Here is an 18807-nt window from a genome sequence, read left to right as displayed (position 1 = left end):
CACATTTACAAGGAGGTTTGTTTGTTTATTGTTGCTTTAGTGTGCAAAATAGCTGAGGTCGTAAGCATCCATATCAAGAAGGATGGTAGAAGTGATTCACAAAACAATTTCCAATGACCTTGATATAAATTTGTTGTACGATCTTAGAACATGTTCTGAGCTCCAACATAATGAGGTATGTCAAACAGCATCTATTCTGAAAACATCAATAATGTGAAAGCCAACTCCCACTTTTCTCACATGACATATTGAAAGCTATTGATCACAGCAGTGAAGTCAATGCAGTATTGATTTCCAAAAAACATTTGATTTTGTACCACATCTACAGTTATTATCAAATGTGTGATCATATGATCATATGGGGTATCAAGCAAAATTTGTTACTGGATTGAAGTTCTTTTGGTAGGGGGGACACAGCAAGTTTTCCAATAAAATTGGAATTTTATTGGAACTGACATGGCTTGAAAACTGAGAAGATTTTATGCATAATGAAGTACTGCCTGAAAGCAGCTGCACAAATATTCAGTCAGATCTGGATAAGATTTCAAAGTAGTGCAAAGACTGGCAACTTGCTTCAAATTGCCAGAAATGCAAAATTGTGCACTTCACAAAATGAAAAAAATGGAGCAGCCTATGACTATCATATCAATGAGTCACAGTTGGAATTGGTTAACTCATACAAATACCTGAGTATAACACTTTGTACAGATATCAAATGAAATGAGCACATAGCCTGAATTGTGGGTAAAGCAGGTGGTAGGCTACAATTATTTGGTAGAAAACTGCGCAAGTGCAATCAATCTACAAAGGAGATTGCTTACAAATCACTCATTCCACCCATTCTAGAATATTGGTCAAGTGTGTGGGACCCATACCAAATACGATAACAGGCGATATTGAACGTAAACACAGAAAGGCAGCAAGAATGGTCACAGGGTTGTTTGATCCATGAGAGAGTGTCACAGGCATGCTGAAGAAACAGAACTAGCAGATGCTTGAAGACAGACATAAAGTATCCTGAGAAAGCCTACTTGCAAAGGTTCAAGAACAAGCATCAAATGATGACTCTAGAAATGTACTACAATAGGAGGACAAGATTAGATTAATTACAGCATGCACGGAGACATTTAAACAATCATTCTTCCTACACTCCATATATGAATGGAATGACAAAAAGACCCTAATAACTGAGACAATGGTACATACCCTCTGCCACAAACTTCATAATGGTTTACAGAGTACAGATATAAATTAATATGTAGAGACCTGCTGACTTCCTAACTTCTGTATTGTCTTCCTGACTTCTGGTGCTGTTGTAGGATACAGCTACATAATTTTTTGTGGGTACTACAACCGTTTTAGGAAAACTTTTTTAAAGCTTTTCTTGAATATCTGAAAAAAATTATTAACAAAATTTACTAGTTCTCAAAGGGTTTTTTATTGATCTGCTTGCATCTTTGATATATATGTTACTGTGTTTGTGTGTGCTTTTTCCAATTTCTTGTTTTATGACATTCCATACTACTTTACTTTCATTTCACACATTACATATTTTTTTGTCATTAAATGACTTTTTTGCAGCAAGTAGTAACCTCCTGAACATCTGTGATCATAATTCAGGAACTCTGGATTAGTACACATGCAGCGATGTGAGCTCTGAAAACAATGAATGTTCAAGGAGACTTCTCTCTCTGACTGGAAATTGGCATTTACAGCACAGAAAATACAAAACAAGCATCAAAATGAAGTTTATAAGTGTGTGGGTAAAGTGAAGTGATCAGGGGTCTGGTGTTGTCTTATCACCTGTATTAACCATTTTCTGAAGACAACTTCTTGTCTTTCAATTACCAGGGCATAAAGACAACCTATTTTTGCATTTCCAATAATAACATTATGATTTTTAGTAGCTCTTTCTCTCTAGTTTCTATACTTTGTAATATTTCTTTTTGTGTAATTTTTGTGTAGTTGGTACATATACATGGTGTAACTAACTTCCCTTTACAGACTTTGAAATTTGTAGTGAAGACCAAGACTGTTAAGTTTAGTATTGGAACTCATATCTGGAAAAGTACTGTTTTCCTGCTACATGAAAAATACTACAGCACACATTCAAATCTCCTTCTTGTTTACCCAAAAAAATTATATGCAGCTAAAGATTTTGCTTAAAGTATCAAGAATCGAATTTAATGATATGGATATAATAGAGGGAAGCATTCCACATGGGAAAAATATATCTAAAAACAAAGATGATGTGACTTACCAAACAAAAGCGCTGGCAGATCGATAGACACACAAACAAACACAAACATATACACAAAATTCAAGCTTTCGCAACCAATGGTTGCTTCATCAGGAAAGAGGGAAGGAGAGGGAAAGACGAAAGGATGTGGGTTTTAAGGGAGAGGGTAAGGAGTCATTCCAATCCTGGGAGTGGAAAAACTTACCTTAGGGGGAAAAAAGGACAGGTATACACTCGCACACACACCCATATCCAACCGCACTCTGGTCATGAGCACATTTTGTTTAAACAAAAAGAGAAAAATGTTATGAGAGATCGGAGTAAATGAACAGACAGAGAATAACAAAAAAGTATGAAAAATAGGGATAAGATGGAGGAGAAAAAATTACCTACTGGTATGTAACATTAGAAATAAACTTTTTTAATATAAAATGTATGTTATTTAATGTGCTACAGCCCAGGTCTGCACAGTTTTCATGAAGTTTTCAGTCAGAAACTTACATACTGATTACACTCCATTTATAATGAAAATTTGAATTCTGCAGCACATTTCCATACGCTTAATACATTCCTACATTTTTCTCAGTCTCTACACAATAAAATTACAAACTATAATACAAACGAATGATTCTTATATTTTTACTGTGTATATAATGTCAAGCTAATCTACTCTAAAAATCAGACTGTACAATGATTGTTTCTGGTTTTTAACCTCCTCTTAAAATAATAAAAAAAACATGAAATTATTGATCAAAATATTAGTTATTTCATTATGTGCCACAGTATTCAACATTCTGTCACTCTCTTTACAAATACCCATACTGAAAGAATGGCAACATTTTTATTACCACCTTTTAAAATACACAATTGTGCTTCATTAAAAACTAGAGACAATAGTTCTCATTTCTCTTAAATTCAATGAGACTATTCATCCTTATAAAGAAGAAAACAAGAGTTAAACATTTGGGAAATTCCACAGGTACATATAACTTTAATAAAGTAGCTGTTAAATTAGATATAACAAAAAAAAATAAGTTGGTGGGCTGATATGAAGAAATAACAGCAAAAAAGGACCACTATGTACCACACATTTTTAACGGTTACAATAAAATAATGTCAACGATGATGGTAAATACCTTCCTTAAATCTCTTCTCCTTTGAAGTGCACATCTTTGTTTTTACTTTCTTATTGTCCTCATTACTGATGACCGGATATTATAGAGGTACTTTTCAATAGCAACCGGTCTTATGAATGAATTGATACACCTTTCAATTCTAGAAAAATACTGACACTGTGAACTAGCTCCATGAAAAAATGTTTTTTTGTCAGTTCAGTTATTGGAATTACGATGTATTACTCAGTAACAGCTATATACCATGTTTCTTGAGGGTTTCTGTGGTTGAATGTGGTCCCTTCTTTCTGCTGTTGTGGTTCACAATACGAATTATATACAAAGTAGTCAGTTCTATATTTCATTCACATAAGAATTTGTGTACACATATAAAGAATGTCATCTTTGTATGTCCCTTAATACAGAACAACTCAAGAGATGGAATTACAAAATCTATTTTCATCACTAAGAGTTCAGTTGTGGTGTGTACAGCAATATTTAAGTTTGAAGTTATAGAAAGCTCAAAAAAATTTGTAAATGGTTCTGAACATGTGCACAGGGAAGAAGTCACATAGATAAATGTGTGCTCTTAAAGTTACTTTTCATCATTGGTCTCCACAGTCTTGATGAAGTATTACTTGATACTTCAGAAGAATCCTCAAAATTATTGCATTATGATATACTATTGCTCTTTGGAGAGTTTATAAACACGGAGTGATGAGAAACCCTCATGTATACTTCTATTTCTGTTTTCCTTAATATGGTAATTGAACAGAACAAACATACTGAAGTCAATTACAACACATCAAAATTTTAGCAAATCACACAAGGTCAAAGGCCATACTATTTGTGGACTCTAAAAACATACAGAACACATGACAATGTCAAAATCATGACATGAAAATCTTGTCTGAGAAATAGTTCATTGTGTACTCCCACTGGGGTACATAAATAACAGTCTGAGAATGCATGGAGTGGGCTTCCTAGCTTTTAAATATAGTCACTGCAATAATTTTTAATTTACTGCTAAAGGCTCAATGGAATCAACAGTACACATCAAAACAATAATGATGACAATAATAATAATAATTAAACACCAACAACATTACCAATTCTTCAGTCCATAAACACTACATATTTTAAACCACTAACACTTACATGTGGCAACTCATTACTATAAAATACTTCATATGACACTGATTCATTAGAATGTTGGAAAACATCAATTAATCTACTGAGGCATATTAGATGTTCTTATCTCTAAAACATAGCCTAATTTTTGCATTTGTTCTGTGTGCAATTAAAATTAGATAAGTACTGAGAAATTTTATTGAATAATAGAACATAGATGAGAACTAGCATTTTAATACGTTCAAAAGACTGATAATTTATTTAAAGTTTTTTCTAATACTGTTTTTTATCCAGCACACTAATCCATGCTTATTAGATGCATAATTTTTTTCTGAATTTTACAACATGAACTGCATCTCAGATTGTATCTGTAGCTTCTGTAGAACCAGGTTGAAAACAGAAACCTTTAAGAATGAGGAATGAGCCAAGAATTTGTCAGAGAAGACCATGTTACTATATCACACTGTATATATTGCTCATAGAGCAAATTTAAATGTGATGTGTCAACAAATTAAGACAGATACACAAAAAAGTATTGAACTGGTTCACAAACCATTCTTTATTTACATTATTCTATATTATTAAAAGCTCACTTGTTTTGACAGAAGGTAAGTGTGTTATACTGCTTGCCTCCACCAATTCAGTCTTCTTTCAACAGTTCCAACATCAGTAGAATAGAAAAATCTAAGTGTAAGAAATTATTGCTTGTAGATTGAACCATTTCTCTGACGTAACACACTGGTAGGCCCCTGCAAATGCTCCTCACATTAAGCTGTTAAATAGAAGCCTAGCATCAAGACATCTAAGCTCTGTAAAGGGAATCATTCCTATCAATATGCCAACTTCTCATTTTATAATGCTGAAAAAACGATTGTTATTGCTATAATCATTATGAGATACCACTTTATAAACAGTTTGAGTAAGGCAATTTTTCTCCAGTAAATACTACAATTTACATAAGTGATTGGCTATCATCTTAGATCAAATACTGTTAGACCAAATTTCTGTACAGAATGACTTCACAAACAGAAGTACAATGTGTAAAATCAGCTGTGCTACTGCGTGTCATCAATGAGAACTGACAATTCATGGGCTTGAATTCGAGGGCTCATTACAAATGTAAGTGAAACCATGTATCAGCTTTTAGCACCAGGATATTATCTGTTTTTTGGAAAACAGGGAACAGCAGAATAAGTTTGTATGATTTTCTGATGCAAATATGGATCATATGTGGAAGAATATTTGCTACAAACTAACTTTGTGAATAACTGACCATTGTCTATGGTTGAAATTAAAATTTGAACCAAAACCATCAGCAGTATCACAATTATGTGTTTGTTTTCATTCTTAAGATTAGGTACGTGTCTTATTCTATGCGCAGCGTCAGGACAGTTCAAATGAGTCATATTATCAGCACATTGCCTCTCCTTGCATTCATAACCAACATATGAATCATGATATTGCTGCTCTTCCAAAGCATCAACTCAATTGGTCATATCAGGCTGAAACTATTGTGTAAAAACCCATTACAGGGCTCGAAATCAAATGTGGATTTTCTTCTATGTTGTAATTAACTACACAAAGTGCTAGAACTGTATGTCCTTACCAATGGTAGGCATACATCTGGGTTACATTCTGATCCATTTTGTACAGTAGAAAAATATTTAGTTAAAACAGAAAAATGTAAAAAATACAATTCAAAATATTAATTACCATACAAAATATGTTTCATCACTACTAACTGATATAGTAACAAACAATAATATATGAGAACAAAAGTAAGATCACTAATGTTATTATATTATACCTACGTAACACCAGTTATTTGATAGCAGTGGGTAGACATTTACAGACTTGCCTCAAATATCGGTGATAATGGTATGCTTCAGGCTTGCATTCATTTCAGATTTTTTTTTTCATTGGATTAACTACATATCAAATATACATAGGCTGTCAACTGTTATTTACTTATTCCAATGAAAGTCCTTTTCCTCACAGCTGTATTTATTTTATTTTATTTTGATGTTTATCTCCTGCATGTAGAATCAATTTCAAAACAACATTGCCTCATGTTCAGGTATCTGTTAAGCATGCTTCCTTCATGAATGGAATGAGAGTTACAGTACTTATGGCATTCAATTCATGAAGCAGACCAAATAGTTACCTGAAGTTGAAACAATATTGTCTTGAAATTGATTTTACATACATGATATAAACATCAAAATAAAATAAAAATTACAGGTGTAAGGAAACTGACTTTCACTGGAATAAATTTCAAATTCTTTTATAAACAAAAACCTTAGGCTGGGATTTCATAGTAATTAAAAACCTGAACTTTTGAAAAGAGTGTAATGAAAGGAGGCAGCCTGAAGTTCCTTAAACAGTGCAGAGTTTGTCATCTGTAAGTGAAATACACCTACCACAAACATGAAAAAAATATTTTAATTGCTGAGAAAGGTCTGAAATGTCATTTCAGAAGTACCTAAAATAATTTGAGGGATTAAAAAATGGGCTGGGAGCTCTTAAAAAGGGTATTATTTAAGAAGGTTGTTGCGAGAGGAAAAAACAGTTAACCTATTTTCATTGTTTCTTCTTTAAATAAAAATATTAACAAACAGAAACTTCCTATATTCTGTCTGATATTAGTAATTTGATAAAGTAAGACATGACCCATTCAGAAACATTTTGCCTTTTAGTGCTACAGAACAAATGTACAAAGCAATTTACCAACAGCTTTGTTAATAAATAAATAAATGACTACTACAACAAACTAGATGCAAATTTTGGCTTACAACTGTATTGTGTCTCATTTGGTTACAATTTTATGAATTTAAGTGGACTGAATGTTTTCAGTGATCTGAATAGAATAGCTACAATGAAACATAAATTTGTTTGCCAAGCAGCACAGAGTTTTCAAATTAACACAGATACCAAAACAGTAACAGTCTGCTACATACTCACCTATCATCGTTTGTGTTTGAGTTCAAACTATACATTATTCATCTACTGAGAAGGTGAAATGAAATATTTTTGTTTTATTGCTCCTCTAATAAGTTCCCTTCAGTATTTCATTAGCTAATTTACACTCAATGGTGATTTGTAATCAACAGGAAGATAAGAAAATTCTCAATATTTGAAAATAAGTATTTTAGAAATATGAAGCAAAATATAAAGAAATATGTTTGAAACAGGTGCACATATGTGAAAAGAATCTGGAACCACTGCACTTAATTATGGAAATAATTCAAGCACAAAATTGTTTTCATAGGAAGGTTAAAACCATCCAGGTTCACAAAGTTCATTTATTTTCAACCAGACATTGGACTCTAATTCCTGGATAATGTGTATCTGTGACTCTGACAAGTAATTAGATCTAAATCATATAACATGTAATGGAAGTTTTCATAACAATTCTTTTATAAATACAGCACTACATGTTGCAGTACTTAAGCAAAGGCCAGATGCAAATTCAGGATGTTTAATCACCACCAAACGGATGTAAATAGCAGTAGACTGAAAACTAGGTCAGAGGTAGTGATCTATATACATCTGAAACATATTCAGGAACTATTAAAGGAGTAAGTGAAGTAACAAGGGTAATGTGTATTCAAACTGGAGTCTAGACACACTAATCTAGATTTTGAACAATGGAAAGTCAAGGCAAGAATATCAACAATATTTTGAAAAGGATAAATGGCTACTCATTGTAAAGGTGACACATTGAGTTGCAGACAGGAACAATGAAAAGACTGTTACACATGGAGCTTTCTGCCAAAGCCTTTTCCAGAAAGGAAAACACAGACACACACATACACACACACGTGAGAGTGAATGTGGTTTCCTTAATGAAGAAGGCTTTGGCCAAAAGCTCCGTGTAACAGACTATTTGTTGTGTCTGTCTGCAACTCATCGCGTCATCGTTACGGTGAGTAGCAATCCGTCCTTTTCGTAACACTGTTAATTTAGATTTCACGTCGTTTTCCAGTTTTAAGCCATGAAAATGTGGTGCAGTTCTTCATGACATCTCTTTGATATACAGTTCAAATCTATCCACAACCATATAGAACAGATACATTCATACACAATTAACAAGCAAATGTGTTCATCCTAAACAATCTCTTTCTTATAAAAGAATCCTCATAAATTACACTAAAAAGTGCACAAGTGAATGGAAGGCGGGGTTAAGAAAAAGTGGAATTACTTCAAAGAAGAAACCTTGAGTTCTCATTTCTGGAGAGAGCCATTGTGTACTTATATTCACAGCTGTTCACTTTAACAGGCTCTTCATTATGTTTCAATGACCATCACTTTCTTTGACCTCTGTTTTCATTCATAATTAAGACATCTCATTATTATTCCATCACTGTGCACATTCTGCTCATATTATAGTAACTACACTTTGATCCTGTACTTCGTCTCCTTTTGTTACTATTTCTTCCAAAGTTCGTAACAGTTACATCTTCTTTGCAATTGCTTCTGGTTAATGTATGACATTTTTGCACAAATCTGTTTTCTGAGTATGTTTTTATCTTGTTCTGCAACAACTAATTCTTTTTTTGTGCCATTGTCCCTCACTGATTTTCAACAGTGATTTCATTAAATTTATTTTATTTTTATGCCCTATATTTATCATTATACTTTCATTCTTGTATCTTTTTGTTGCTGCATTTTTTTCTTAGTAATCTTTTTCTCTTCAATCTCATGTCAGTGTGTTTGTTTTACATAACTATTTCATTCATTAATTACTCTGTTCCAAAGCTCTCTGTTTTTAGGTTATTCAAATTTAAAATTCATACCCCCCTCTCTCACAGTAATGAAACTACCATTAAGAATATTAGAGAGATTATAAATTATTGTGGCCTGGACACACATTTTTTACTCCAATTATTTGACATCTATTACCAATTAAGTTTGCATGTGTGTCACATAACCAAAACATGGCTTGATAGTAAAAAATACATGTCCTTTCAAAAATTTGCAATACTAGGGGAAAGAGGTCACAATGACAACATGTGCCTTTGTATACATTTCTGTTCATATCTTCAACAATTTCAATTTCTCATTGCACACTCAGCTTGCACAGCTGCTAAACAATAATATTTGTGATGCTTTAAGCTTTCTTGGTGTGGAAATTATGACATACTCCTTTCTGGTGGAAAGTCCATGTTGTATTTTACTGTGAAACGGCAAGAAATGCACCACTGATTCTGTTTAGATGTGAGGTTAATACTCACAAAAACACATTCAGGTGTGTATTTGGTGTCATTTCAAAAAAAAAAAATTGTGGTTCTTGGCAAGTAAAATCCAAAGCTAAGCAAATGACTGATAACTGCACCAAATACTCGTGTAGTAGTACCCATCTAAATTAACTCTGTTCTTGAGCAATGAGGAAAATTTTATTCTTCTTCTTTGTTGTTATGTAATAGCCATTCCATTTCTGCTTGCAACACTTGAAGAAATATTGGTATCGTAATTTCAAATGGTCTAGTTTGGGAGAGAACATTTTTTTTTTTTTCAGAATTATCAAATACACACTCTGATAATGGAATATGTGTGAATACTACACCAGAAATTACTTCTCGAGTATTCATCTCCCCAGTCTTTTCCAACTTATACCTTTGTGAATAGGTTTCAACTAAAATATGAATCAGATACAGGCCATTTGGAAAGTAAAGAATTTTTGTATATACAGATCATATAATTGTTTCATTGCAACTGGTAATTTTTCTGTCATCTTTGGTGTGGTGTAGGTAACAGCTGGGTGCCACGGGCATCTTCATGTTTTCTAAGCATAGTATTAAGCCACTGACATTAATCAGAGACTTATTACAATCTATTGTGGTGGGGCTGTGTGGTTTATGGGTGATCATGTTATCAGTGGTGATGGTATCACAGGAACGATAAGTGCCTGGAAGCAGTAACTCACAAGTAGTAACGAGTAAATGTTGCTGACAGATCTGAGTAGATCCCACTGCCATAAATTTATTGGAAATTAAAATGAAGCTTTGCAAATATTATGGAATAATGGACACCATAGAAACATACAATATACCATTGTATTCTGTCTGAAACTTCCAATAGCCGTGTAGTAAGGAGGAGATAGTTGCATTTACACCGAGATGTGTCAAATGGCTCTCAGCACTATGGGACTTAACTTCCGAGGTCATCAGTCCCCTAGAACTTAGAAATACCTAAACCTAACTAACCTAAGGACATCACACACATCCATGCCCAAGGCAGCATTCGAACCTGCGACCGTAGCAGTCGCGCAGTTCCAGACTGTAGCGCCTAGAACTGCTCGGCCACCCCGGCTGGCAGAGATGTGTCAGACATGAAGGAAAATATGAGGACAATATAATGGAAGGAGACATTCCACGTGGGAAAAATTATTATTATTATAAAAACAAAGATGAGGTGACTTACCGAACAAAAGCGCTGGCAGGTCGATAGACACACAAACAAACACAAACATACACACAAAATTCAAGCTTTCGCAACAAACTGCAACAGTTTGTTGCGAAAGCTTGAATTTTGTGTGTATGTTTGTGTTTGTTTGTGTGTCTATCGACCTGCCAGCGCTTTTGTTCGGTAAGTCACCTCATCTTTGTTTTTATAAAAATATGAGGACAAATAGACAAAGCGAAGAAAAGTTGGTAACGTGTTGTTGCTTGAGAGTATTTCTAAGTATGGATATAGGATAATTATTTGTGCTGGCTTTGATTGAAACACCCAGTTATCTGCAAATTTCCAACTGTATGTAAATAGTCTTCTTATTCATTTGTATTAAAATTACTGAAATAACAAGACCACAGGTCACTGTATGTGCAATACCATTGTCACTGAATTAAAACATCTCAAGCCAGACATAATAAAATTGTGTGTCTACGATCATGTTTCAGAACAAATTGTACCAGAAAAGCCGTTTCTGCTCTGGGAATGGGGAGGATTTCTCTCGATCATCATACTAATATCTTTACTTTGCAAAGTGTGTTTTATTTGTCTAGTACCAAATTGTTTAGCACGGAAGACAGTAGCGAGTGTGTGCCAAATGAAATTATTTTTCAATTCTCGGTGGTAACAAAATGAAAAAAGAAGAGGGTTAAATCTTGAATGGCTCATAATCCACTCTTCTTGGGAAGCATCAAGAGAGTCATGAGGCCTATCATCATCATCATCGTCATCTGACACTTGCAACATTAACAAAAGTTTCTTGATCTTCACTTCTTAAGACACTACAAGAAAATTAGGATTTAGCATGAGACACCATCACACTGTGAGATAATCTGGAAATATATACTACTCTCTTTCCTTCCCCTACTATAAGTAGACAATGGCACATGTGAGAACAATTATTCTGTTTTTGTCCTAGTATTAATAGACATCTCTGGCTATACACTGCGCAAGATGGCACAGTAGTTAGTACACTGGATGCACATTCAGGTAAAATGGTATTCAAATCTACAGTCTGTCATGGTGATTTAGATTTATTGTGGTTTCACTAAATCAGTTAAGGGAAAAGCTCGTATGGTTCCTTCAACAAGAACATAGTCAAATTCCTTCGCCATGCTTGCACTATTGTAGCTTGTTCCTTCTAATGACTTCATTACTGATATGATGTTAAACTTTACTTTTCCTTCTTCTTTATATGGCCAAACATTCTTTACTTTCCTTTTAATATTAATTAATGGTCAGCCCAAGGACTTAGCATTAGTGTCACCATCTCATAATTATAATGGTTGAGTGACAGCATCTTTTTGGACTTTATATCTTCATTTTGCAATAATTTTATTTCTTTCAGTTCCTAAAGCACAAAACTTATAGTATTAATAACAAATACAGATCTATAAGTTAAGAGATCAGATTACATATATTTGCATAGCTATTTTCAGTGCAATTTTTGGAGTGATTGCAGGTAACAAAGAAATGTGACATAAATTACAAGCAGCTGGTGTTTATTTAAAAGAAAAAACTGATTGTAAACTATTGTATTTTGATCAGTGCATTTGCCATCTACAGTGTACAAAATCTCTCTCCAAATTGCCAACATGACAATGCACTCCAAAGTGCACAGTGGTTATTTTTTCAAAATATTCTGGCATGAATAAATCTATAGGCAACCACAAACATTTTATTGATCACTTGAAAATGTATATACAGAAAAGGAGGGGAAAGTTACTAAGAAAGTTTACTGTTTCAAAATTAACCAAGAAATGACACAGATAAGAGAACTTCCTGCATTCATTCCTGTGATTTCGATGTAAGTTTACATAATGAGGATAACCTAAGTTACATATTTTGGGGAACTCTTAAAACTAGTACTGTACCATCACGTATAGGAAATACATATGATATATTTCACAACTGATTTATTTTGCTTCAGGAGCATACAATACTGTATTGCCGTTGCATTTGCCAATGTCCTAAAGAAGTTTCTTGAAATACTGTACACAGTAAAGAGCAAGTTTGTTCCCCTAACAATGGCAGTGAATGCAGGAGCTACTTGTTATCTGTATCAATATACTGAAATAACTTGAGATGAAGGTCTTTCTAAGAGAGTCAAACTGCCTGGGATGAGCACAATCTGAATAACATGGTTTCAGCAGTGGAGATGGTCCTTGTTTACCTCACTCAGCTATGACAACTGGCTCATAAAAAATAAAAAAAAAAAACAAAAAAAACTAAAGTTTCTTTCAGTTGTAACTTCACTATGAAATAACATATGCTATTGAACACTATTACCTTTTTCTAGATACAGATTTCAAATATAAATCACAAAACACACAAATTTACATATTTTTCTCTCATCCTGATAGTTTGATGGGCATGTGCCTTTTATTGTACCCAAATCTGACAGAGAACAATATTATGCACTAATGAGTTTATTTCGTATTTTCACCATAGTTCTGTTGAAAATTTTCTCTAATGAAGGCTTAATTATTTTGAAATTACATCAGCTAACACTGCCATATAATGATTTTGTACAAAAGTTTTTTTTCCTCAAAAACACTCTGAATCTTCACAAACAATTTAACAAAATATTAAAACAGTCTTTGTACTTTTTTATATATCATTTGTATTTTTTACAATACAAACAAGACACAAAAATTATTTTTCTTTGACAACAGTTATTTTTCCAAAGATTAAATGAAAGGTCTGAGATTTATATTCCATACTTATTTCTGAAATGATAAACAGAGTCTTCTCCATATGATAAAAACAGTATGAAGGGAAACATTTCCCTAGTAATGAAAAAGATAATGATTAAACTGTGTGGTCAATTCCAGATTACCAGAGGCTGAAATATTTTCCTCGTATTTAAATTACTTCATATTACAACTTAAATAACATTTTAAAGAGTGCTCAAGCTTCTTACTGCAAAATTACATGTCACCCATCTAGATGTTATTCTACAACTGCTTATGGAAATACCTAATTAAATTCAATACTGAAGTGAGTGTGTTAAGAAGCAAATGCTAACACTACTTAAGTCAAGGTAAAATTGGCAAAGGATGATGAATAATGGACAGATAATCTTGTACTTTCCCCATTACAGTTTCTTCACGTGAGCCTAGTTTGAAGGAAAATGACAACTAAAATAACATTTTCTCCCCATAAATCTCATAAAACACACAACCATCCAACACACTAAGTAAAATCTGTGATGATAATTTCTTTTTATGTGTAAACCTCAAATTAGGTAATGGTTGCATTCATGGCTGACATACATAATATTTTCGACTATTAAATAAGCCTTCACAAAAGCTGTCATATTGCATTTCTCTGTGTGGTTCTGACCACAACAATTTACCTGTTTTGACAAACACTTATATCAAAGATAAATACAAACAGGAAACACAAAATTTTTCAAAAAAAAAAAATGGTTTTGAACACCAGAAACATGTACACATCAAATGAACTGACAACAAGGACATACATCTTTCACAGCTTGTACACATCATAAAACAACTCTGTTCACACTAAGATAGTTTCATTTTCTGAAACAAGGTCATCACAAATAGGAAAAGTAAACATTTGGACTGAACACCAAATTAACAGATACTTCTTCGTATCCTTGCGACTACAGCAGTTTTACCTTCCTGATAAAAGTGTCTGCAATTCTTATAAAAGGAATTTAAAAAAAAAATCACATATATTTGTGCTTCCATTTGTAAAATAGTGAACCAATTCAGGTTAAAAATTAAATAAAAAAATAAAAGCAATTAAAATTTGTTTCTTTTAAAATAATGCTTATTTCTTTTGGACTTAAAATATCATTCAAAAGAATGTGAATCACTTAAAAAACTGGCAGTTTCAGCAAAAGGACTTACTATTGCCACACACTGTTTCACTTCATTAAAACAATTGATAACAAACACTGTAGGTTTTCCAAAAACCACTAGTCCAATAAAAACAAAGTAACATGTAAAATCCCACTTGTTAAAAAACATGAGTGGAAACAGTATTTCAATCGTGATTTTCACTGTGATACTATGCTATTATCTGTAAAGATAAAACACATTATCTTTTAAAATGAATATGGAACTAAAACTAAAAATCTAATATTCTACATTTAAAACTGCGCTGCTTCCGGACATTGCTCATTCAGCCAACAATACTTTTTTTACAAATACTTATAATGACAGAGCAAGAAACAGGATTGCTACAATAAATAGCATACATAATTATATGAAATTGTACTACAATTTGGACAGATGTAGAAACAATATAAACTAAAAGCACATTTTAACTTACATTTTGTATACACATAAAATAAAAATATAAACAACAGATAATATAGAAGTCATTTATTATAAAAATGATAGATCCTAATCAGGTGGTAAATAACTAAATAATTTGAACTTCTCTCTGATGTGCGGCCGGACATCTTCTCTCTGCAACAAGAAAGGTCCATCAGTTTTAAGACATAAACAAGCATAAAGTTTTGAAAACTGACTTTGTTTCTGTTTGAGATAACGCATTATTATAAATAAACTACCCACAAATGTTTCCCCCACTTCCGAGAGTTGGGTGCATGGAAACTGCCTGAATTCACTAGACAAACAATAGCAACAACAAAGCTATTATGATTAACAATAAATTACATTATTCCTTCCCATTGATTACAGCACGCTTAGGCCATTGGCATGATATACACAACATTTTTGAAGATTTGCTGGTCTGATCAGTACCATCCTCTCAGATGATCTCCCTTGTTTTTTATTTATTTATTTACACGTCACGTTCTGTAGGACTAAATTGAGGAACATGTCAGTACATGAAATTACAACATAAAAGTAATAACAGATAAAAGTAAAACATTTATGAACAAAAAAAAAAGTCAATCCGTAAGTTCAAGTAAACGCAATCAACAATACAAGAATCAGCTTAATTTTTCAAGGAACTCCTCGACAGAATAAGAAGGAGTGACCCATGAGGAAACTCTTTGAAAGTGCATAGATAACTGCTAAGATTTTTGAATTCGAGTAGTAGCTTATTGAAAATGGATGCAGCAGTATATTGCATACCTTTCTGCACAAGAGTTAATGAAGTCCAATCCAAATGCAGGTTTGATTTCTGCTGAGTATTAACTGAGGGAAAACTGCTTACTCTTGGGAATAAGTTAATATTGTTAACAAGAAATGACAGTATAGAATGTATATATTGAGAGGCCAATGTCAAAATACCCAGACTTGTGAACAGGGTTCGACAAGAGGTTTGTGAACTTAAACCACTTATTGCCCGAATTGCCCAGCTCTGAGCCAAAAATATTCTTTTAGAATGGGAAGAGTTACCCCAAAATATAATACCATATGACATAAGCAAATGAAAATATGCAAAGTAGACCAATTTTCATGCTGAATGACCACTCACCTCAGATACCATTCGTATAGTAAAAATTGCAGCATTAAGTCTTTGAACAAGATCCTGAACATGGGCTTTCCATGACAGTTTACTATCTACCTGAACACCCAGAAATTTAAGCTGCTCAGTTCCACTAATCATATGCCTATTCTGTGAAATTAAAACGTCAGGTCTGATTTGATCCATTATACATGGTTTTTGAAAGCCTGCGACTGTAGAAACAATAGGTTTGTTTATCAATAAATAAATCTTCTGCTACCAGTCACGATTTTTCTTTATTTTACTTTTCGCACGACACATTTTGAGAAATAATTCCCGTTTTCAAGTGCATCACACATACTGACAACATCAAAAGAAATGGCTTAATACACACAAAAAATGCACTTGCAAATGGGAATTATTTCTCGAAATGTGTCGTGCGAAAAGTAAAATAAATAAAACTCATGACTGGTAGCAGAAGATTTATTTATTAATAAACAAATCTATACATTAAAACGTCAGGTTTTGTTGACTTGTGTGTTAGAAACTGTAAAAACTGAGTCTTACTGTGATTCAGCGTTAGTTTATTTTCTACAAGCCATGAACTTCGGTCATGAACTGCTCTATTTGAAACCGAGCCAATGTTGCACACAACATCCTTTACTACCAAGCTAGTGTCATCAGCAAACATAAATATTTTAGAGTTACCTGTAATACCATAGGGCATATCATTTATATAAATAAGGAACAGTTGTGGCCCCAACACCGATCCCTGGGACACCCCACACTTGACTGTACCCCACATCACAGCCATTCTCAACGTTGTGAATAATGACATTTTGTTGTCTGTTGCTAAAGTAAGAGGTGAACTAATTGTGAGGTATTCCCCATATTCTGTAGTGGTCCAACTTCTGGAGCAATATTCTGTGATCAACACAATCGAACGCCCTAGTTAAATCAAAAAATATGCCTAGTGTTCGAAACCTTTTATTTAACCCATGCAGCACCTCACAGAGAAAAGAAAATATAGCATTTTCAATTGTTAAATGACTTCTAAAGCCGAACTGTACATTTGATAGCAAATCATGTGATATAAAATGATCAATTACCCTTACCTACACAGCCTTTTCAACAACTGTAGCAAACGCTGATGGTAAAGAAATAGGTCTAAAATTGTCTACATTATCCTTTTCTCACTTTTTATAAAGTGGCTTTACTACTGAGGACGTTAATTGTTCAGGAAACTGACTATTCCTAAAGGAAAAATCACAAATATGACTAAATACAGGGCTAACATGTGCAGCACAGTACTTTAATATTCTGCATTTGTTCTTCAGCAGAGCAAAGTACGGGTTTCTGTGGTGCCAGTCTGCACATTTCAAAAGCCTCCAAGTATCAGCAATCAAAGTTCATGTCTGGAGATATCCTGTAAAAATCAACTCCCTGGTGTTAAGTTCCGTAACTCACTTGCCACTCCAGGTGCCATCTATTGGCATTTTGCAAACTGGACAGGTTAAAATGTCCAATATAATCTGCTCCCTGTCGGGAAATATTGTAACTCTGTGTTGACAGCAGATGCTACTAGGTAGCTTGGAGACAATGATGCGAGCAGTTGCACATCTTGACCAGCAAAAGGGCCACAGCTTGCAGGCAACTTCTAATGTATTACTGAATATCACTTTGTGCAATTGTAAGGTAGTACAGAATAAAGTATTTTCACATAAAGTTTGTGTTCCGTCTTATCATTGGGGATTGGAAATAACGGGAAGTCCTCTCGTACTACACACTCCGGACTGAAATTTTCCAATGCAGGACCAGAGAGCTGCAAGTGAATTACATATATTTTTTGGTCCTCCAGGCTGGATACAATGAGCATGTGGAATAGTTACATTAGTTATATTCATGCATGTGTTTGTTCCAGAATTTGTAAACATTTAAAAAACTGCAAGAAACTAACCACATGGAAGTTGCACACATTCTCAGTTTCATCGGTAAGCACTACGCAGTGTTCCAAGGGCTGTTTGGGCTTGATAACAACAGCCTTAACAACAGTGTTTTCAGAGACATTTTTCACCAATGGTTAATGTGCAAACCAACGTGCATTAACCAATGGTTAATGCAAACTACAGGGAGTTCAGACACTGACAGCACCAACCAGCTGAAACTTTGCGCCATTGGAGACTGCAGCCCCAGGCACATTAGTTGCTAGCATGTGTGGCACCCTTGCTGTTTCAGTTCACACTGACTGCAACCTGATAAGTGCAACTCTTGGCTTCTTGTTTCCATCTGCCTACTTCTGAAATGGATTTTTCTGATAGAATGCAATTAGTCAAACAGAGAGGAGTTGCAAAGACTGCTGTTACACACTTAGATATTTTCTGGAGACTGCAAATAAATGCTAAAATCAAAATTAAGCAGACTGAAGCAGATTCAGACTGATTTTGAGTCATCTCAAGGTCAGATGGAAATTGAAAATGAATCTGC

General features: G+C 33.8%; 1 protein-coding gene across 5 annotated transcripts in view; it reads right to left on the bottom strand.

The window, feature by feature from the left end:
- Positions 1-12417: 12417 nt before the first annotated feature.
- The window catches only part of LOC124555170, a 282867-nt gene continuing 276477 nt past the window's right edge, over positions 12418-18807 (bottom strand). For all 5 annotated transcript variants that reach the window (XM_047128997.1, XM_047128994.1, XM_047128993.1 and 2 more), the window contains one exon: positions 12418-15374. In XM_047128997.1, the coding sequence (XP_046984953.1) occupies positions 15309-15374 (66 nt within the window). In that variant the 3' untranslated portion in view covers positions 12418-15308. The remainder of the gene's footprint in view (positions 15375-18807) is intronic.

The sequence above is a fragment of the Schistocerca americana genome, chromosome X (assembly GCF_021461395.2).
Source record: "Schistocerca americana isolate TAMUIC-IGC-003095 chromosome X, iqSchAmer2.1, whole genome shotgun sequence".
NCBI lineage: Eukaryota > Metazoa > Arthropoda > Insecta > Orthoptera > Acrididae > Schistocerca > Schistocerca americana.
The sequence above is the reverse complement of the archived record's forward strand: the minus strand, read 5'-3'. Positions and strand labels throughout refer to the sequence as shown.